Here is a 19,594-nt window from a genome sequence, read left to right on the forward strand (position 1 = left end):
CCTACAAAATAAAAAAAAAATTAATTTTATATTTGTTTTCCTCAATCACCTTTTGAGGTCCTTGCTTCCTGGAGTAGTTCTCTCCACCATGTTTGTGAAACCTATTCCATATTTTTCTGGTAAAGAAGCATCATCCAAATGATTTAATGGCTTGTCAATAAGACCAGACAAAAACAAGCATTTCCCTACAGAAAAAAGGCACAGGTCAGAGTTTGAATGTGCAGCAAGAGATAGTCATAATAAAATAAAACTAGTTAGAGAATAATAAATAAGAAACTAAAATAGTCCACTTCTGAAAAATCTACCAGCACAAATCAGTATGCTTTGCTCATCATGCAATTCACTCAAATAAACATCAAAAGATTTAAAAGATTTAAGAACAACCAATTGTATTTCTGTGGATACAAAAACTTACAAAAATGATTTCCTGGTCCTGGGTAATGATGTCCTTTGTATGCTGCCATCAGCCCCGGGTTAATTCCAATCTAAAACAAACAGCAGAACTCAATTTAGTTGGAATGGAAATTACAACCAGTAGGTCAAGAGAAAGTAAAAATACATCAAGCAAAAAAACTTGGTAATCGGCTTTCACAACTCCAGCAAAATTTCTTCAGGATAATGTAGGCAAGAAGAATACAATCTCTTTTTTTATCATACACCAAGATAAATACTGCAGTTACACTCGTGATATGCAGCCTTGGAGAAGTAACCAATAACTCATGGGTCAGCCTTGATTAGCAAGATATTCCACAAGGAAATTTTGCCCAATTTTGCCGTAAGTACTTCCAGCAGCAAAGAAGCCAAGCATTTGCTTCCACTTTGAAATGTACTTGCACAGGAAGCATATCACAGTGCTTAAGGAAATATGCCGCCTTGTCCAAAGGCCCTCAATGGAATTTTGACCCAAAATATTTAATTAACTTTCCAACATGACACTCAACAAGTTCAGAAATGCTACTTTCAGATAGTAGAATAAGTCACAAACTCAAAACACTCTTTTCTAGTCACCAGTATAGAAGAACAGTTTTGATTTAAAGCAAGCCATCAAAATAGAAGCATAACTAACAGCTACTGCTTTGTTGTGGTTCTGTTCGCCGAGCTGGGAATTTGTGTTGCAGACTTTTCGTCCCCTGTCTAGGTGACATCCTCAGTGCTTGGGAGTCTCCTGTGAAGTGTTTCAGTGATCTTTCCTCCGGCATTTGTAGTGGTTTTAATCTGCCGCTTCCAGTTGTCAGTTCCAGTGGTCGGTATATTGGGTCCAGATCGATGTGCTTATTGATTAAAGCTGTGGGTGAGTGCCATGCCTCTAGGAATTCCCTGGCTGTTCTCTGTTTGGCTTGTCCTATAATAGTAGTGTTGTCCCAGTCGAATTCATGTTGCTTGTCATCTGTGTGTGTGGCTACTAAGGATAGCTGGTCGTGTCGTTTCGAGGCTAGTTGGTGTTCACGGATGTGGCAAAACCAACGTAGTGTACAAAATCCCATGCAAGGACTGTACAAAACACTACATAGGACAAACAGGAAGACAGCTAACGATCCGCATCCATGAACACCAAATAGCCACGAAACGACACGACCAGCTATCCCTAGTAGCCACACACACAGATGACAAGCAACATGAATTCGACTGGGCAACACTACTATTATAGGACAAGCCAAACAAAGAACAGCCAGGGAATTCCTAGAGGAATGGCACTCATCCACAGATTCAATCAATAAGCACACCGATCTGGTCCCAATATACCGACCACTGCAACGGACAGCTGGAACTAACAACCGGAAGCGGCAGATTCAAACTACTACAAATGCCGGAGGAAAGATCACAGAAGTGCTTCACAGGAGGCTCCCAAGCACTGAGGATGTCACCTAGACAGGGGACGAAACGTCTGCAACACAAATTCCCAGCTCGGCGAACAGAACCACAACATCGAGCACCCGAGCTACAAATCTTCTCACAAACTGAGCTACTGCTTTCAACACAAATGCTATAAAACTTATTTTCCCCTCCACATTATGATTCATTTTAGAGGGAAATCCTGCATCTAAACAATTCTCAGTGTATTGTTGAAGTATTGGAACATCGAAATTAGGAATAAGATATTTGCCATTCAACTAAATAATGGTTTCTTTACCTCGAAACCAACGTCCTCTCTAAGCTGTGTGGCCGTGCAGCTGCTGGGAAGTCCCACACATGTTGATCAGCGTGTCATTGCATGGATTTAGCTTCTGGAAGCCACTGTTGCATACAGACCTTGGAGGACCTTGCAGTAGCAAGAAAAATTATACAGAATGCTGCTTGACACCAATTTCCTAGACTAACCCCATATTCCTTCTGTATTTTTTTAAGATAGAAATCTCCGTCTCTGACTTGATCATTCTCAATGACTGATCCTCCATACGTTTTGGGGTAAAGACATCCAAAGATCCATTGTCCTGAGAGATGGCATGGTAGCTCAGTGGTTGGCACCGTTGCCTCACAGTGCCAGGGAAGAGTTTGATTCCAGCCTTGTGTAACTGTCTGCATGGTTTCCTCTGGGTGCTCCGGTTTTCTCCCACAATCAACAGATATGCAGGTTAAGTGGATTGGCCACGCTAAGTTATCCATAGTGTCCAGGGACGTGCATACTAGCTAGATTAGCCATGGTAAATGCGGGGTCACGGAAATAGCATTGGGGCTGGGTCTGGGTGGATGCTCTTCAGGAGGTTTGTGCAGAGTCAATGGAACAAATGGCCTCTTTCTGCACTGTAGGATTCTATGAGTAAAGAAATGCCTGCCCTCAGTCCAAAATAGCTTCCCCCTTATTGACGGAAAACATGCTTCTTGCTTCTATCCTGTTTAAACCTGCAAGAGTTCTATATGTTTCAATGAGATCATTTCTCATTCTTCCAAACACCAGAAAACAGGTCCAGTCTCTAATCTCTTCCACAGGACAAACCCACCAAGTCAGGGATCAATTTGGCGAACCTTCAATTGCACTCCCCTCGATGTGCAAGGTGTAGTTTTACCAAGGATTTAGACAAGTGCAACAAGAGATTATTATTTCTGTACTCAGAGAACCTCTAATAATAAGGACCAACATACAGCTGCCTTCTAATTGCTTGCTGCAGCTACATGTTAGCTTCCAGTGACTCAAGTGCAAGGATACGGTGGTCCGTTTGGACATCTACACTTCTTCATCTCTTATTTTTATAAAAAACCTCTGCATTTCAAGTTTTCCTATCAAAGTGGAATATTTGATACTTTTGTATGTTATATTCCATCTGTCATGCACTTGTCTAATCACTTAATTTGATTAAATCTCCTTTAAACCCCTTTGTATCCATACAGTTTACATTCCCACCTAGTTTTGTGTCACCAGCAACTTGGAAAGATTACATTTGGCCCCCACATCCAAATTACTGATTATAGATTGAAAATAGCTGGGGTCCAAGCACGTTTCAGTACCTAAACAGTCACTGTCTGCCAACCTGAAAGTGGCTGATTTATCTTGCTGTTTTCGGTCCATTAACCAATTTTCCCTCCATGCCATTGGGAGGTTCTTTTGTCTTTTCCTCAAAGACAAAGTACAGTATGTGTTTAGTTTTGCTGCCATTTCCTTATTCACCATTGTAAATTCTTCTGTCTCAACTTATATTGGGCCCACATTTGTCAGTGTTTTTCCACTCTTTTTACATACCTATTTACAGTTTATTTTATATGTTTTCGCCAGTTTACATTCATGGTTTATTTTCCCTTCCCTTATCAGTTCCTTGGTCCTCCTTTGCTGAATTCTGAGGCATACTACTCTAAGGCATATTAATTCTAAGACACTTTATTAATTCTAGGACAACTTTAAAAGCATTTCTTTTGATCTAATATAATCTTTAAGTTCTTGTTAGCCATAGTAGAATTATTTTCCAACTGAAAGTTTGTGCATTATACAGTCAGAGTCATATAGCACAGAACAGGCCCTTCTGCCCATTAAGTCTGCACTGACCTATCTACACCTACCCTACTTTCCAACACTTGGCCACGGTAAAGGAATATAAATTGTTGTAAAACATGCATTAATTGTTTAAATGCAAACTATTGCCTGTCTACCATATCTTTTAAATGAGTCCCGAACTACCACAGCCAACTTTCCCCTCATACGACTGTAATTTCCTTACCTTGATTCCAGAGAAAACTACATAATTTTCAAATGTACAATTTTAGCATATCATGATCACTCTTTCCAAAAGGCTCATTTGCAATTAGCTTTTTCTCAATGGACAGAATTAAATATAAAATAACCCAATCTCTAGTTGGTCGTTCAATTTTCTAATCTGGGAAGAAAAAAACCCACCTTGTATATATTCTAAGAATCAATTTTCCATAGCACTGGTGCTAATTAGGTTAACTCCATCTATGCACATTGATGTTCCCCCACAATTAATGCAACAACCATGTTACACATACTTCTAAGTTCCTGATTTATACCAATGACCACTGTTTAGTGGCCTATAATCAGCTCTCACTAATGTGTGTTGCCCTTGGTATTGCTTTGTTCTATCAAACTAATTCTACGTCTTTATTTTGCAATCAGAGACCCTCTCATACTAATGTGCTGGTCTTATCTTTGATGAACAGTGCTTTCTGCTTTCACTACATTCTACAGTAGCAGTGGTAGAAAGAAGAATGTGATTGGAATTGATGTGGTTTTGTCTAATTCATTCTTGGGATGTGAGCATCTCTGGCAATACTACCATTCATTTGTTGCCCTTATTGTCTTTTTGAAAGATTTTGAGAGAGCTGTCTTCCTAAACCACTGCAGTCACACCTACTTTTCCTTTCCTCCCTAAATATCAAATATCTTGAATATTCAGTCCCAGTATTAGTCACTCAGTAGCCATGTCTCTGTAATGACAATTAGATCATACCAGTTTAATTCCAATGTATTGGTGCTGTTCATTCATCTACCTAACTATGAACACTGCTTCCATTCATAGAGTCCTTCAAGTTTGCCATTTTAACAATTTCCTGCATTTCAACCCTAGTTGATGCTGGCTTTTGTTTCACCATCTTTCAATTTTGCTTACTACCACTATCAGCTTTGCTCTCTCCAATCTTAGCACCACTTGAGATTTTCAACTGCACCCCCTCCTCCAGATCAGTAGTAGAAAATCTACTTCCAAAGATTTTTATCTTAGCCCTCAATAATCTGACCTCTTTATACTAGCCCCCAGCTGCCTCATTCTCTTAATTCTTACCTTCTGCACTTTCTCTCTAGATAGATAATCATTTGGTCTATCATCCCATTTCTTTTCTCATTAGCATGTGGCACAGACTGTAATCTGACTTTACCGTCTTTGAAACCCTGAATTTTCATCTCTTTTCTAGCTCTCGAATCTCATTTTCTCTCTAGATAGATTATTGGACCAAGACCACTGGCTGTTCACCCTGGCTTTAAGGATACTCTGCAACCACTAGATGACATAATCGATCCCATCAACAGGGAAGCAAAGTAACGTATCAGAGTCCCATCTTCAACTGCAGAAGGGCCCAGCTATTCCAAAATGATTACATACCCTTTTCTTCTTTCACTCCTTCTTCCATGCAGCTTAGCCATCACGGCAGTTCCAGATATTTGGAGAAGCACAAAAATGTTCTGGATTAATTAGCCCTCCAAATCTGCAACACTAGTCATGTAAGTACAAGATCAGAGACTGGGAATTATGTGGTGAGTGACAAACCTTGCGCCCCTGCGAAGTCTGCCCAACATCCATAGCACAAATCAGGAGTATAATGGAATTCTCTCCATTTGTCTAAATTTGACACCACACAGGACAAAACGCCTCACTTGACTGGCACCTCAACCACAGAGATATGGTGGTTGCAACAGACTATCATTGTACACAATGTAATGACTTGCCAGGACTTCTAAAGCATCTTTCAAATCATCAATCTCTACCATCTAGAAGAAGGGAAGTAGATACACAGAAACAATACCACCCACAAGTTACCCTCCAAGTCTCTCACATCTGGACTTGAAACTGTAGCATCATTCCTTTACTGTTGCTGGTTCAAAATCCAAGCACTCCCCCCACTGGAGTGAAGTGGTTCAGGAAGACAGCTCACAAAAAAAAACTTTTGAATGGGCAATAAATGCTGGCATTGCCAGAAATGCTCACATCTATGAATGAATGAATGAAATAAACCACATCAAATCCAATCATGCTCTCCTAATCTCTACCACTACTACTGTTGAAGGTAGTGAAAACAAACAATGATTTTGAAAAGGAACTGAATTGGCAGCAAAGACAAATAACCTGCCAAATAGGGAATAGAGTGAGGCAATGGGGCTGACTGGATTGTTCTGGAGAACCAGGATGGACTTGATGGGCCAAGTAGTTTCCTGTGTCACAATGACATTGAACAAGAAGGTACCTACCTGTCTTTCTTTGGTACATGCAAGATAAGGAATTTGCCTTACAAGAACTTATACCTAGCTGTTTCATTAAGCAAGCCAAATATAATATTTTCCTGCCACCTCCTGTCATCTTTAATCTACTGCCACATTCCAGAGTCTCTACAGTGGGGAAGCAGGCCATTGAGACCACACCAACTCTTGAGCATCCCAACCAGACTCACTCCTACCCTATCGCTATAACCTTGCATTTCCTATGGCTAATTCACCTAGCCTGATCATCCCTGGATACTATGGGCAGTTTATCATGGCTGATCTACCTAACCTGCACATCTTTGGACTGTGGAAGGAAACTGGAGCACCTTGAGGAAACTCACAGACATGGGGAAAATGTGCAAACTGCACACAGACAGTCGCCCAAGGGTGAAATCAAGCTTGGGTCCCTGGTGATGTGAAATACCAGTGCTAACCATTGACCATGCCGCCCAAAATCTTCTTACAAAGACTTGAATCTTTGTAAGAAGGTATCAGGGTAGATCTTAAATGTTTATTATGCAATTGTAACAAGGTAAAGTCACAAACTTTGCTGGGCAGAATTAAACCACGGACACATTTTAGTAATCTAAACATGAAAATAGCAAAGGATGTCAAGGGACTGGTTTGAATAACAGTCTAGATAGTGGTCTCTGTTGTTAGTTTATTTAAAACAAAACTACTTTTAAACCTCTACCATTAACAAATAAAGCAATAAGGGTTTCCCACTCTATCTAGGAATTTTAAATCAAACTATTCATATCTGAACCCCATTCCCTCACTGTACATTAAGCTATATCTTTAGGGCTGTTGTGGTGTCATGGTAGTGTATGCATCTCCTGACCAGGAAATGCAGTTACAAGTACCACCTCCTCCAGAAGAGTGTAATAAAATCTCTGAACAGGTTGATTACAAAATACCTTTAAGCTAAATTTGTAGCCTTAGAAAAACTGGGTCTGGCCAGTCTTGCTATTTTATAATTAATAAACAAATAAGAATTAATGCTAGCTGCCAACAGAAGAACTTAGCTTGTTTTTGCAACAAAATACACATTTAGTACCTGTGCTCTGGCTTGAAGGTAGCAGACTGAGGATGGTGGTGGAGGGTTGCTTTTCAGACTGGAGGCCTGTGACCAGCGCTGTGCCACAAGGATTGATGGTAGGTCCACTGCTTTGCATCATTTATATAAATGATTTAGATGTGAACATAGGAGATATGATTAATAAGTTTTCAGATGATGCCAAAATTGGAGGTTAGCGGACAGTGAAGAAAATTACCTCAGAGTAGGATAGGATCTTGATCAGATGGGCCAAGGAGTGGCAGATGAGAGTTTAATTTTGATAAATGTGAGGTGCTGCAATTTGAAAAGGCAAATTAGAATAGGACTTGTATACTTAACTGTAAGGTCCTGGGAAGCGTTGCTGAACAAAAAGACCTTGGAGTGCAGTTCATGGTCCTTTGAAAGTAGAGTCACAGATAGATAGGGTAGTGAAGACAGCATTTGGTATGCTTGCCTTTAATCGTTCAGTGCATTGAGTACAGGAGTTGGGAGGTCATGTTGCAGCTATACAGAACATTGGTTAGGCCACTTTTGGAATAATGTGTGAAATTCTAGTCCCTCTGCTATAGGAAGGATGTCATGAAACTTGAACGGGCTCAGAAAATATTTACAAGGATGTTGCCAGGGTTGGAGAATTTTTGAGTTATAGGGACAGGCAAAACAGACCAGGGCTATTTTCCCTGAAGTGTTGGAGCTTGAGGGATGACCTCAGATGTTTATAAAGTCATGAAGGGCATGGTTGGGGTGAATAGACAAGGTGTTTTCCTTGGGGCGGGGCAGTCCAAAACTCGAGAGCATAGGTTAAGGTGTGAAGGGAAAGATTTAAGAAGGATCGAAGGTGCAACTATGTCACGCAGAGAGTGGTGCGTGCATGGAATGAATTGTCAGAGGACGTGGTGGAAGTTGGTACAATTACAATATTTAAAAGGCATTTGGATGGGTATATGAATAGGAAGAGTTGAGAGAGATATGGGCCAAGTGCTGGCAAATGGAACTAGATTTATTCAGGATATCTGGTCGACGTGGATGAGTTGGACCGAAGGGTCTGTTTCAATGCAGTATAGCTCTATGATCTTCTCTTTGGTGTCTAATCAAACTCACCATTCCTCTGACTAGTCATTTCTATCTCAAATTTATGAATGTTTTGTGGGTTTTTAAAAATTATATTGCATCTGTGTACCACACACCAATTATACAGCAATTGTTTAAAAAAATCTAAATCATTAAATTTGAAAAGGGAGACTTTATCTTACCAAGCAATTCTCGACAATGAAATTCTGTTAATTAAAACATATGTATGCATAAGCATTTCTAGCCTAAAATGATTTAAATTATTGATTTGTGCTGACAACTGTAGTTCCAAGGATTCTTTTCAATTTGATCACACTTATGCTGTAGATTACTGGCAGAATGATTAATTGCAAAACTCCACTGTTTTAGAGTTAGAGTTAATCTTTATCACTCCCATAAAAGGAAGATAACAAAAGCCACCTTGAAGTTTGGCTACTTTGTTAAAACGCATAAATCTATATTCATTTCAAAACATAACAGTCTTTTGTTCCTGAATGTGTCGCTTTTCAACTAAAAATTCTTCATCTTTTTCTTTAGAAACTTAATTTGTTCAAAATAAATGTCATGATCTTAAAAATTCTGCTCATTGCAACTGGACTAAATCAAATTCATTAAAATAATGGGAAACATAAAACTTACAATCACAATGTCTAAACCGTAGGTCAATATATCTGGTAAGGTTTTTGTTAAAAGCTCAGCTTCGGTTGTTCCATTGAATCGATCGATTTTTCTTTTCGTGACTTTAAAAGCATCAGTGATCTTTTCTTGCTTGCCCGCCGTATTTCCACCTGTTTTGCCTCGTTTGCTGCTTGCTCCCTCAGACTTATTTTTCTCAGTCTTAGTTTTTTGTGGTCCTGGAGGTCTTCCTCTTTTACGTTTTGGAGCTGCTGAAAGAATATAGAACCACTAAGTCCTGAATGATTGTCATTTTTGCACGCAGTTCAAAATTTCCTAGGCTTTGGAAAGATCCAAGTAGATTTGATAAGTGCAAACATAACATATCTATGCAAGAAAGGAGAAAGACAGAAACCAAGAATGAAACAAATAGAGAATGTTAGGGAAATCCTCAGCAGGTCTGGCAGCATCTGTGGAGACAGAATCTGACTTAAACCTTTAGATGAATCAAAAAAGACTCAAAATGGTAACTCAGTTTCTCTCTCCAAAGATGCTGCCAGACCTGGTCAGTTTCTCCAGCATTGTCTGTGCTTGTTTCAGATTTACAGCATCTGCTGTATCATGCCTTGAATTAAGCAGGAATAAAAGGCCAGTTGGTTTACCAGCCATTTGAAAAATGCTATAATCTAATATTGGGGAGGGTCGTCAGGACATTTACAGAATCATAAAATCAAGAAAAGTTAATGTGGCTTTAAGAAAGGAACAATATGTTGACCAAATTTATTCAAGTTCGCAGTGGAGGGTAAATAAAGGGGAACCAATAGATGTAATATATTTGAATTTTCAGGAGACATTCAATAAAGTGCCACATGAAAGGTTGAGAGAGCTTGTAGCCTTACACATCTGCTACAGGATATGCAGGAAAGCACTTGACCACGGGCAGAGGGGAGCATTTGTTCAGAAGACTTAAGGACATCTGTTCTTAGTGTCAATAGATCGGTGTAAATAAGGTGATAACATTTGTACACTTGTGGAATGGTTGGCCGTATTTTCTTTTGACCCGAGGGCTAGAAGCTGCACATATTTCACAGTTGGATGTTGGATAACTAAATTTCTGGTTTATATTGAAAACTCTTCACAAAACTCATACTCAATAGGAAAAGAACTTGTAATTTAATAAGCTGAGTGTAATACGCATGTAATAGAACAATCCTGATACATTGTTGTGGTTCTGTTCGCCGAGCTGGGAATTTGTGTTGCAGACGTTTCGTCCCCTGTCTAGATGACATCCTCAGTGCTTGGGAGCCTCCTGTGAAGCTTCACAGGAAGCTCCCAAGCACTGAGGATGTCACCTAGACAGGGGACGAAACGTCTGCAACACAAATTCCCAGCTCGGCGAACAGAACCACAACAACGAGCACCCGAGCTACAAATCTTCTCACAGACTTTGAACACCTACGGGCGAGACGCTAAGACAAGCCAGGAAATGGGAATCCCGTGCCAACCGCCTAAGCGCCACATACGAATCCTGATACATTTTCATGTGTACCACACTGAGCAGATTTGAATTTATGAAGCTCAGTTTCCTAATATTCACTGTTCTGGAATGTGAATGTCTCATTACCCTTACAAGCTAGGAAAACACAAAGGCTGAAACTGACATAGTAAGAAAGTTGGAAGATGTTTATATGTGAGAGACAGAGAGAGAAAACATGTTTCTATAAATTACATTCACTGACCTAAGGGTTCAAGGGACACAGAGAGAAGGAGGGAGACACAGGATCGAAGTTGGTGGAAAGGTCTAATTTGAGTGTATACTTACTTGTCATTGACAGAATGCTTGTGTGTTGTTCCCTGGAGCTTGAGATCTGGGAATGTTATTAATTTAATTTGCATTTTGGGAATCTAAGATGATTTTAAAAGAAAAAGCCATTTTGTAGGACAATGATATTGGACATGTTAGCTAAGCAAAGTTACCACATGACCTTTTCCACACAGTTTAGATGAGTCTCTTGTTACGATGTATTGTTAAAAGGGAAGCTTATCTAGCTAAAGGCAATTGGCCATTTGGCCTCGCTTGATCAGGGCTTCCCACTTTGTACATGTAGCTTAATTAGTTAAACATACTCAAACCTGTCAATGATTTTCTCTTTCTCTGCAAACTTTTGCCATTTTATTGCTGCTCATCCAATTAAGGACATAATACCAATTTATGTATAAAGACAGCTTGTTTTCAGCAATAAGGAGTAGACTGAGAGAGCTCTTAGGGGTAAGAGTTGGCATCTCTACTCTGCTAATGGTTTTAAATCCTTAGCTCAAGCCTGGTTTGTAGGGATCAATGTTACAGTTAACATTGATGCCATTGGTAAATAAAAAGGTAATAATTTCAACTAAACTGCCTGTAAGAGTTTTATATTCAAGACTGCTACAGAGTACAATCTCCAGGATGAACCAAGAGAGGGTTACAGGTTGAGTCCATTAGGGATTCCCCGAGCCATCTCAAATAGGTACTTTAACAAGGTCACTGCACGATATAAGAGCTCATGGTGTTGGGGAATGATATATTAGCAGGCATACTGGATTGGCTGACTGACTATGCTCACAGTACCATGAATGAAAAAGGCGAATTAATTCTCTGATTCCTGTTAGTTAAGAGATGATTTAATCCAGTGAATAACTCAGGATTAATGCTTACAATTCTTAATTTGTTAAAATATTCAATGGATAGCATCAAAAGAGTGCAAAGGAGTTAAGTTAATGCAATGGTTACCTTTCAGGAAATCGGAGGAAGAGTGGACACTTTTCAATACCAAAAGTGATGGCATTAGGCCCACTCATGACTATGTAGAATACAGTGAGAAATTATATAATCAGATTAGCAATTAAACTACAGAATAGCATTGATTTGCCCTTTTTTAGCATCAAGTGTGCAGACTGAACAATTAACTCAGGTCAAACATCTTCACTTGTGAATGTGTTGATGTGGTAGACAGCAGTTTGCATGTCATACTTGACACTATCTTGTGCTCAAAGTCCCATTTGAAATGGAGCAGTTATATAAGCTTCCTTTTCCCAGTGTCCTAGTTGAAAATCAGTCTGTTCTGTCAGGCTGCAGATTCACATATGGACCATCTCTGTATCAGAAGTTTGCAAGGGATAGGAAATTGGGTATCATTCCATTGAAGACATTTCTCATGGAACCCAATAATATGTCTTGACCGGAGTCAACTTGTCTTTTTAAAAGTTTAACAAACCTTGTCAGTTAACTGTCAAGCATCAAAACCTAGTGAACTGTCCATGATAATACTAATCAGTGTCCCCATGCCAAACAATAAGCACTTCCCTCTTAGTAAAAATAGCATCTTCCCTTTACTTTGGTATTTTTTGCAAGAAAGTGGAAGTCAAAAATTTTGACAAGATTTTTTTTGGGCAATACTTAAGTATCAAGTGACTAAAAAGATGCAACAAAATGCTAAAAATTTTAAAATATAACGGTTGTTGACTTTGTTTGGAGACAATAGATAATAGCTTGAAATCACATGGTCAGTTCTAAATAAGTTGTGTACAAATGGCAAAAGGTTAAAGTTGATTGTGAAGTGTACAAAAGTGAATTATTGTCTTACAATAGTTAATACATCATTTTCAGGGTGTGGACTGTCCATTCTTCCACCTGCCTCAACCCTAAACTTATGACTTTCTGCAGTCATTCTCCCCTCATTATCTTTGTATTCACCTTGTCCAAAGGACCTATCACTTGCCCTTTCAAAACCTATTTTCACTAACCTGCAAATCACCGACTTTCTCTTTCTAGTTTCTTTATTAGGCAATATTGTTAATAGTTCTTCACCTCTATCCTCCACTCCACCACCCCCCCCACCCTGAAAGATACTGTCACACTCTCCTTCAAAAATGCTACCACCACCAACACCTCCTCAAATTGAGGAACAAGCTTCATCCATGATGCCTTTCTAAACTAAAAACCCCTTGTCTCTACAGGGTCCAAATGCCTCTACTACATGCCCATCCACATATCTATCAAAACGCCTCTTAAACATGCTTTTATATCTGCTTCTATCATCTCCTTTGGCAGTGCATTTTGGGTACTTGTCACCCTATGTAAAAAACCTCTCTTCTCACATCTCTTTTAAACTTTTCCCCCTTTACCTTAAACTTATGTCCCCTATATAGTATATTCCCCTAGTAGCATTCCTCTCAATTTTGTGAACTTCTATCAAATCAACCCTTAGCCTCCAGTGTTCAAATAAAACCAAAGTTTGTCCAATCTCTCGTCATAGCTAATACCCTCCAAACTAGGCAATATGCTGACTGGTAAACCTTTGCTGTAACTCTCCAAAGTCTCCACATTCTTCTGATAGTGTAGCGAACAGTACTGTATGCAATAATCCAAATATAGCCTAACTAAAGTTCTATACAGTTGCAATATGATATGCTCTATGGCTTGACCGATGAAGGCAAGTATGCCATCAGCCTTTTTGACCACCTTTTCCAAACACTCAGGCTAAGGATTCTGTCATTTGGTCTACATTCCCTCCTGCATTAGGCATTCCAAAATGTATCACCTTGCATTTGTCCTCATTAAATTCCATCAGCAATTTATTTGTCCAAGTCTCCAGTCTATTTATATCTTGCTGTCTCCCCATCTTTGTGTCATCCACAAACTTACTGATCAGACCACCTACATTCTCCACCATATCATTTATACATATATATCACAAACTTCAGGGGTGTCAACATCGATCCCTGTGAAACACCACTGGTCACAGATGTCCAGTCAAAAAAACACCCCACCACCACTACTGTCTTCTGTGACCATGTCAGTTTTGTATCCATCTTACCAGTTCACCATGGATCTCATGTGACTTTATCTTCTGGACCAGGCTGCTATGAGGGACTCTGTCAAAAGCCTTGTGAAATTATGGTCTCCCTGCTATAGGATGGCTTTTGTGAAACTGGAAAGGGTTCAGAAAACATTTACAAGGGTGTTGCCAGGGTTGGAGGATTTGAGCTATAGGGAGAAGTTCAATAGGCTGGGACTGTTTTCCCTGGAGCTCTAAAGGCTGAGAAGTGACCTTATAGAGATTTATAAGATCGTGAGGGATACGGATAAGATAAATAAATAAGTCCTGTCCCTGGGGTTGGGGGAGTCCAGAACTAGAGGGCATAGGTTTAGGGTGAGAGGGGAAAGATATAAAAAGGACCCAAGGGGCAACCTTTTCATGCAGAGGGTAGTGCTTGTATGGAATGAGCTGCCAGAGGAAGTGGTGGAGGCTGGTACAATTACCCATCCAGCTACCTTTTTAAATGTTGTATGAGAGTAGGAAGGGTTTATGAGGGATATGGGCCAAATGCTGGCAAATGGGACTAGATTTAGAATATCTGCTCGGCATGGACAAGTTGGATTGAAGGGTCTGTTTCCGTGCTGTACACATCTATGATTCTACCACATCCACTGTCCTGTTTTCAATCACCTTTGTTACTTCCTTAAAAAAACTCAAGCAAATCTTAGCAGGACTTATACACTTAATGGTAAGGACTCAGGAAGTAGTAGGGTAGTAGTTGATGGCAAAGTTTCTTCATGGAGTGCCGTCACTAGCGGTGTTCCGCAAGGATCTGTTTTGGGACCATTGCTGTTTGTCATTTTTATAAATGACCTGGAAGAGGGGTTAGAAGGTTGGGTGAGCAAGTTTGCGGATGATACGAAAGTCGGAGGAGTTGTTGACAGTGAGGAAGGATGTGGCAGGTTACAGCAGGATATAGAGAAGCTGCAGAGCTGGGCAGAAAGGTGGCAAATGGAATTCAATGTAGCTAAGTGTGAGGTGATTCACTTTGGGAAGAATAACAAAAAGATGGGGTACTGGGCTAATGGTCGGATACTTGGTAGCGTGGATGAGCAGAGGGATCTTGGTGTCCATGTACACAGATCTCTGAAAGTTGCCACCCAGGTAAATAGTGCGGTGAGGAAGGCATATGGCGTACTGGCTTTTATTGGTAGAGGAATTGAGTTCCGGAGTACTGAGGTCATGATGCAGTTGTATAAGACTCTGGTGCGGCCGCATCTGGAATATTATGTGCAGTTTTGGTCGCCATACTATAGGAAGGATGTGGAGGCACTGGAACGGGTGCAGAGGAGGTTTACCAGGATGTTGCCTGGTATGGAAGGAAGATCGTATGAGGAAAGACTGAGACACTTGGGGCTGTTTTCATTAGAGAAAAGAAGGTTTAGGGGTGACTTGATTGAGGTGTACAAGATGATTAGGGGGTTAGATAGGGTTGACAGTGTGAACCTTTTCCCGCGTATGGAGTCGGGTATTACAAGGGGGCATAGCTTTAAATTAAGGGGGGGTAGATATAGGACTGAAGTTAGGGGTAGGTTCTTCACTCAGCGAGTCGTAAGTTCATGGAATGCCCTGCCAGTAGCAGTGGTGGACTCTCCCTCTTTATGGGCATTTAAGTGGGCATTGGATAGGTATATGGAGGATAGTGGGTTAGTATAGGTTAGGTGGGCTTGGATCGGCGCAACATCGAGGGCCAAAGGGCCTGTACTGCGCTGCATTCTTCTATGTTCTATGTTCTAAATGCTGCTGAACAGAGATCTTCAAGTACAGGTTCATAGCTCCTTGAAAGTAGAGTCACAGGTAGATAGGATAGTGAAGGCAGTGTTTGGTATGCTTTCCTTTCTTGGTCAGAGTATTAAGTACAGGAGTTGGGAGGTCATGTTGTGGCTGTACAGGACATTGGTTAGGCCACTATTGGAATATTGCAACTCTGGTCTCCTTTCTATCAGGAACGTGAAAGGGTTCAAAGATTTACAAGGATGTTGCCAGGGTTGGAGGATTTGAGTTATAGGGAGAAGTTGAATAGGCTGGGACTGTCTTACCTGGAGTGCCAGTGGCTGAGAAGTGACCTTATAGAGGTTTATAAGATCATGAGGGGCATGGATAGGATAAATAAATAAGTCTATTCCATGGGGTTGGGGAGTCCAGAACTAGAGGGTATAGGTTTAGGGTGAGAGGGGAAAGATATAAAAAGAACCTAAGGGGCAACTTTTTCACACAGAGGGTGGTACATGTATAGATTGAGGAAGTGGTAGAAGGCTGGTATAATTGCAACATTTAAAAGGCACCTGGATGGGTATATGAATAGGAAGGGTTTGGAGAGATATGGGCCAGTTGCTGGCAGTGGGACTAGATTGGGTTGGGATATCTGGTCGGCATGAATGATTTGGACCAAAGGGTCTGTTTCCATGCTGTACATCTCTATGACTGTATACATTTGTGAGACCCAAGTTTGACTCCTTTACCTCTAAAACTACCCCATCTTCAACATTCCTTTACTCTCTAAAGTCTGTTAGCATGCTGCTGCCTGCCTTACTCAAATATTCTAAGTAATTTTGACAATGATGGATGATCTATTATCATCATCAGGTGCTTGCAAACTCTTAAATTAACCAAACCTTCCTCCAAAACAGTTGGGACTACTCTCATCCAGCTGCATTCTTATTTATCTATCACTGTCAACAGATTACCTACAATAGCTTTTAGTTCTGCTACAGTACCTTGGGTGCCCCCAAAGGTCCATATTTCTTTGCAACATCATCTTTAAACACAGTATCACTGTCCACATACATGCTTGAGACAAAGCTGTACCTCACATGATGCCAATATTAGAGTGATGCAGGAAAGTACAACAGGTCAGGCAGCATCCGAGGAGCAGGAAAATCGACATTTTGGGCAGGAGCCCTTCATCAGGAACGAGGCTGGAAGCTCCGGGGGAGGAGAGATAAATGTGAGGGGGTGGAGCTGGGGAGAAGATAGCTGAAAGTGCACTACGTGGATGAAGGGGAAAAGGTGATAGGTCAGAGAGGAGGGTGGAGCGGATAGTGGGAAGCAAGATTGACAGGTCATGAGGGCGGTGCTGAGCTGGAAGGTGGAACTGGGGTAAGGTGGGGGGAGGGGAAATGAGGAAACTGGTGAAGTCCACATTGATGCCCTGGGGTTGAAGGGCCCCGAGGCAGAAGGTAAAGCGTTCTTCCTCCAGGCATTGGGTGGTGAGGGAGTGGCGATGGAGGAGGCCCAGGGCCTGCATATCCTCAGCAGAGTGGGAAGGGGAGTTGAAATGTTTAGGCATGGGGCAGTGGTGTTGACTGGTGTAGGTGTCCCTGAAGTACTCTGCGAGAAAACATCCAGTCTCCCCAATGTAAAGGAGACCGCATTGGGAGTAACGGATGCAACAAATGATATTTGTGGAAGTGTAGGAGAAACTTTGATGGATGTGGAAGGCTCCTTTGGGGCCTTGAATGGAGGGGAGGTGGGAGGAGAGATAGTGGGCGCAGGTTTTGCAAATTTTGTGGTGACAAAGAGGGTAGGGTGGGTTGTTGGGAGGCATGGACCTGACCAAGTAGTCAACGGTCTTCGAGGAAAGCGGATAGGGGTCGGGAAGGAAATATATCCCTAGTAGTGGGGTCTGTTCGTAGGTGACGGAAATGTCAGCACATGGTGCGGTTTATGCGGAGGTTGGTGAGGACCGGGGAGGGGGGGGGTGCGGGTCTGTTCTTGTTGCGGTTTGAGGATGGAGGTTCGGGACATGGATGAGATGCATTTGAGGGCATCTTCAACCACATGGGAGGGGAAATTACGGTCTTTAAAGAAGGAGGCCATCTGCTGTGTTCTGTGGTGGAATGGTCCTCCTGGGACCAGATACTGCAGAGGTGGAGGAATTGGGAATATGAGATAGCATTTTTGCAACCAACTCCACTGCCCCGTGGCCAAACATTTCAACTCCCCCTCCCAGTCTTCCGAGGACATGCAGGTCCTGGGCCTCCTCCACTGCCACTCCCTCACCATCCAATGCCTGAAGGAAGAATGCCTCATCTTCCGCCTTGAAACCCTTCAACCCCAGGGCATCAATGTGGACTTCATCAGTTTCCTCATTTCCCCCCCCCACCCCAGTTCCAACCTTCCAGCTCAGCACCATCCTCAGGACCTGTGCCACCGGTCAATCTTCCTTCCCACCTATCTGCTCCACCCCCTCTCCTTCCTATCACCTTTATCCCCACCTCCATCCACCTATTGCACTCTCAACTACCTTCTCCCCAGCCCCACCCCCCTCCCATTCATCTCTCCACCCTTGAGGCTCCCAGCCTCATTTCTGATGAAGGGATCCTGCCCGAAATGTCGATTTTCTTGCTCCTCGGATGCTGCCTGCCCTGTTGAGCTTTTCCAGCACCACATTAACCTTGCCTCTAATCTCCAGCCTCTGCAGTCCTCACTGGATGCTGCCATCTTCTCTCATTTTCAAACTGCTTTTTTGACAGAGTTCATTTGGCAGATGTTTCTTTCTGATTAAACAGTGGGAAGTCAAAATCCATAATCATTAATCGTCATCCCAAATTTCAATCCCTAGTCACTAATGTTGTCCCTCTCCCTGGCAACTGAGGCAGAACCAGACGCTTTGTAAACTTGGTTAAAAATTACACAACACCAGGTTATAATCCAATAGGTTTATTTGGAAGCACTAACTTTCGGAACACTGCCCTTCATCAGGTATCTCTCTGCACCTTGCTTTCCTGTGAAGGCACACCTTAAAACCAACCCCACTGCCCAAACTCTTGGTCATCTGGCCTTACAACTCCCTACGTGGCTGGGTGTAAATTTAACTTATGCTCCTATGAAGCGCCTTGTGAGGTTTTACCAAAGATATAAAACGGATCATTGCCCATCTGGTGAGAAGAACTCCAGCTTCCTGGCCTGCTACCTTATTGAGCGCTGAGACAGTCAACAGGTCGCAGAAAAAGCTACAATTTATATTTAACGTCTGTTTTCCAGGCGGAGTTGTAATTTTATTGTTGATGATCTACGGTGAGTTTCACAATACGAAATACATCCATTCAATCCTGGATACTCTTACCCTGTCCGGCCTCTTTTGGAGGAGCTGCGGCCTCCTCCAGGCTGTAGTGATCGGGCCCTGTGGCTGCCTGGGCCTGGGCCTGCCAGAGTCGGGCCGCCAGCGGGTCGGAGCTCCCGTACCTGGGGGTGAACACAAAGAGGGGAAGAGAGTGAGTGAAGTCGACGCTGGGGGATCGACACAGATGCGGAAGTGTTCGCCGAGGTAAAGGCCCAGGCCTGAGCTCCCACAGCGGCCGGCTCATTATCCGCCTCTCTCATTCACTCACCAATTCTGAAAGTACTCGGACGACAGCCCCGAGCCTTCGAGCGGCCTCCGCGCCTCCATCACCGTCGCTGTGGGACAACCGGGAACTCCGTCAACCCCGCCAAACAAAAGGGGCCACCTGCCCACTCCCGCAGGGGGCGCACGCGGCTTGGACCCGACCAAACAAGCTCCTTCCGCACATGAAGGAGGGGAGAGTGGACCTCCATAAATAGGATGTGACATAAAAGTTAAAGACGTGC

General features: G+C 42.1%; 1 protein-coding gene across 2 annotated transcripts in view; it reads right to left on the minus strand.

The window, feature by feature from the left end:
- LOC122559835 (G/T mismatch-specific thymine DNA glycosylase-like) overlaps positions 1–19,504 on the minus strand; it is a 32,631-nt gene extending 13,127 nt beyond the window's left edge. The window contains exons 1-5 of one of the 2 annotated variants that reach the window (XM_043709931.2): positions 19,357–19,504; positions 19,092–19,210; positions 9,189–9,436; positions 416–485; positions 50–185 (exon numbers count right to left, since the gene is read on the minus strand). In XM_043709931.2, coding sequence (XP_043565866.2) covers positions 50–185; positions 416–485; positions 9,189–9,436; positions 19,092–19,210; positions 19,357–19,415 — 632 coding nt within the window. In that variant the 5' untranslated portion in view covers positions 19,416–19,504. The remainder of the gene's footprint in view (positions 1–49; positions 186–415; positions 486–9,188; positions 9,437–19,091; positions 19,211–19,356) is intronic. The other variant, XM_043709932.2, reaches the window with a different exon arrangement.
- Between the last annotated feature and the right edge of the window lie 90 nt (positions 19,505–19,594).

The sequence above is a fragment of the Chiloscyllium plagiosum genome, unplaced genomic scaffold (assembly GCF_037043375.1).
Source record: "Chiloscyllium plagiosum isolate Xiang-an unplaced genomic scaffold, Cpla_swu_hap1 HiC_scaffold_19, whole genome shotgun sequence".
In the NCBI taxonomy this organism is placed as follows: Eukaryota; Metazoa; Chordata; class Chondrichthyes; order Orectolobiformes; family Hemiscylliidae; genus Chiloscyllium; species Chiloscyllium plagiosum.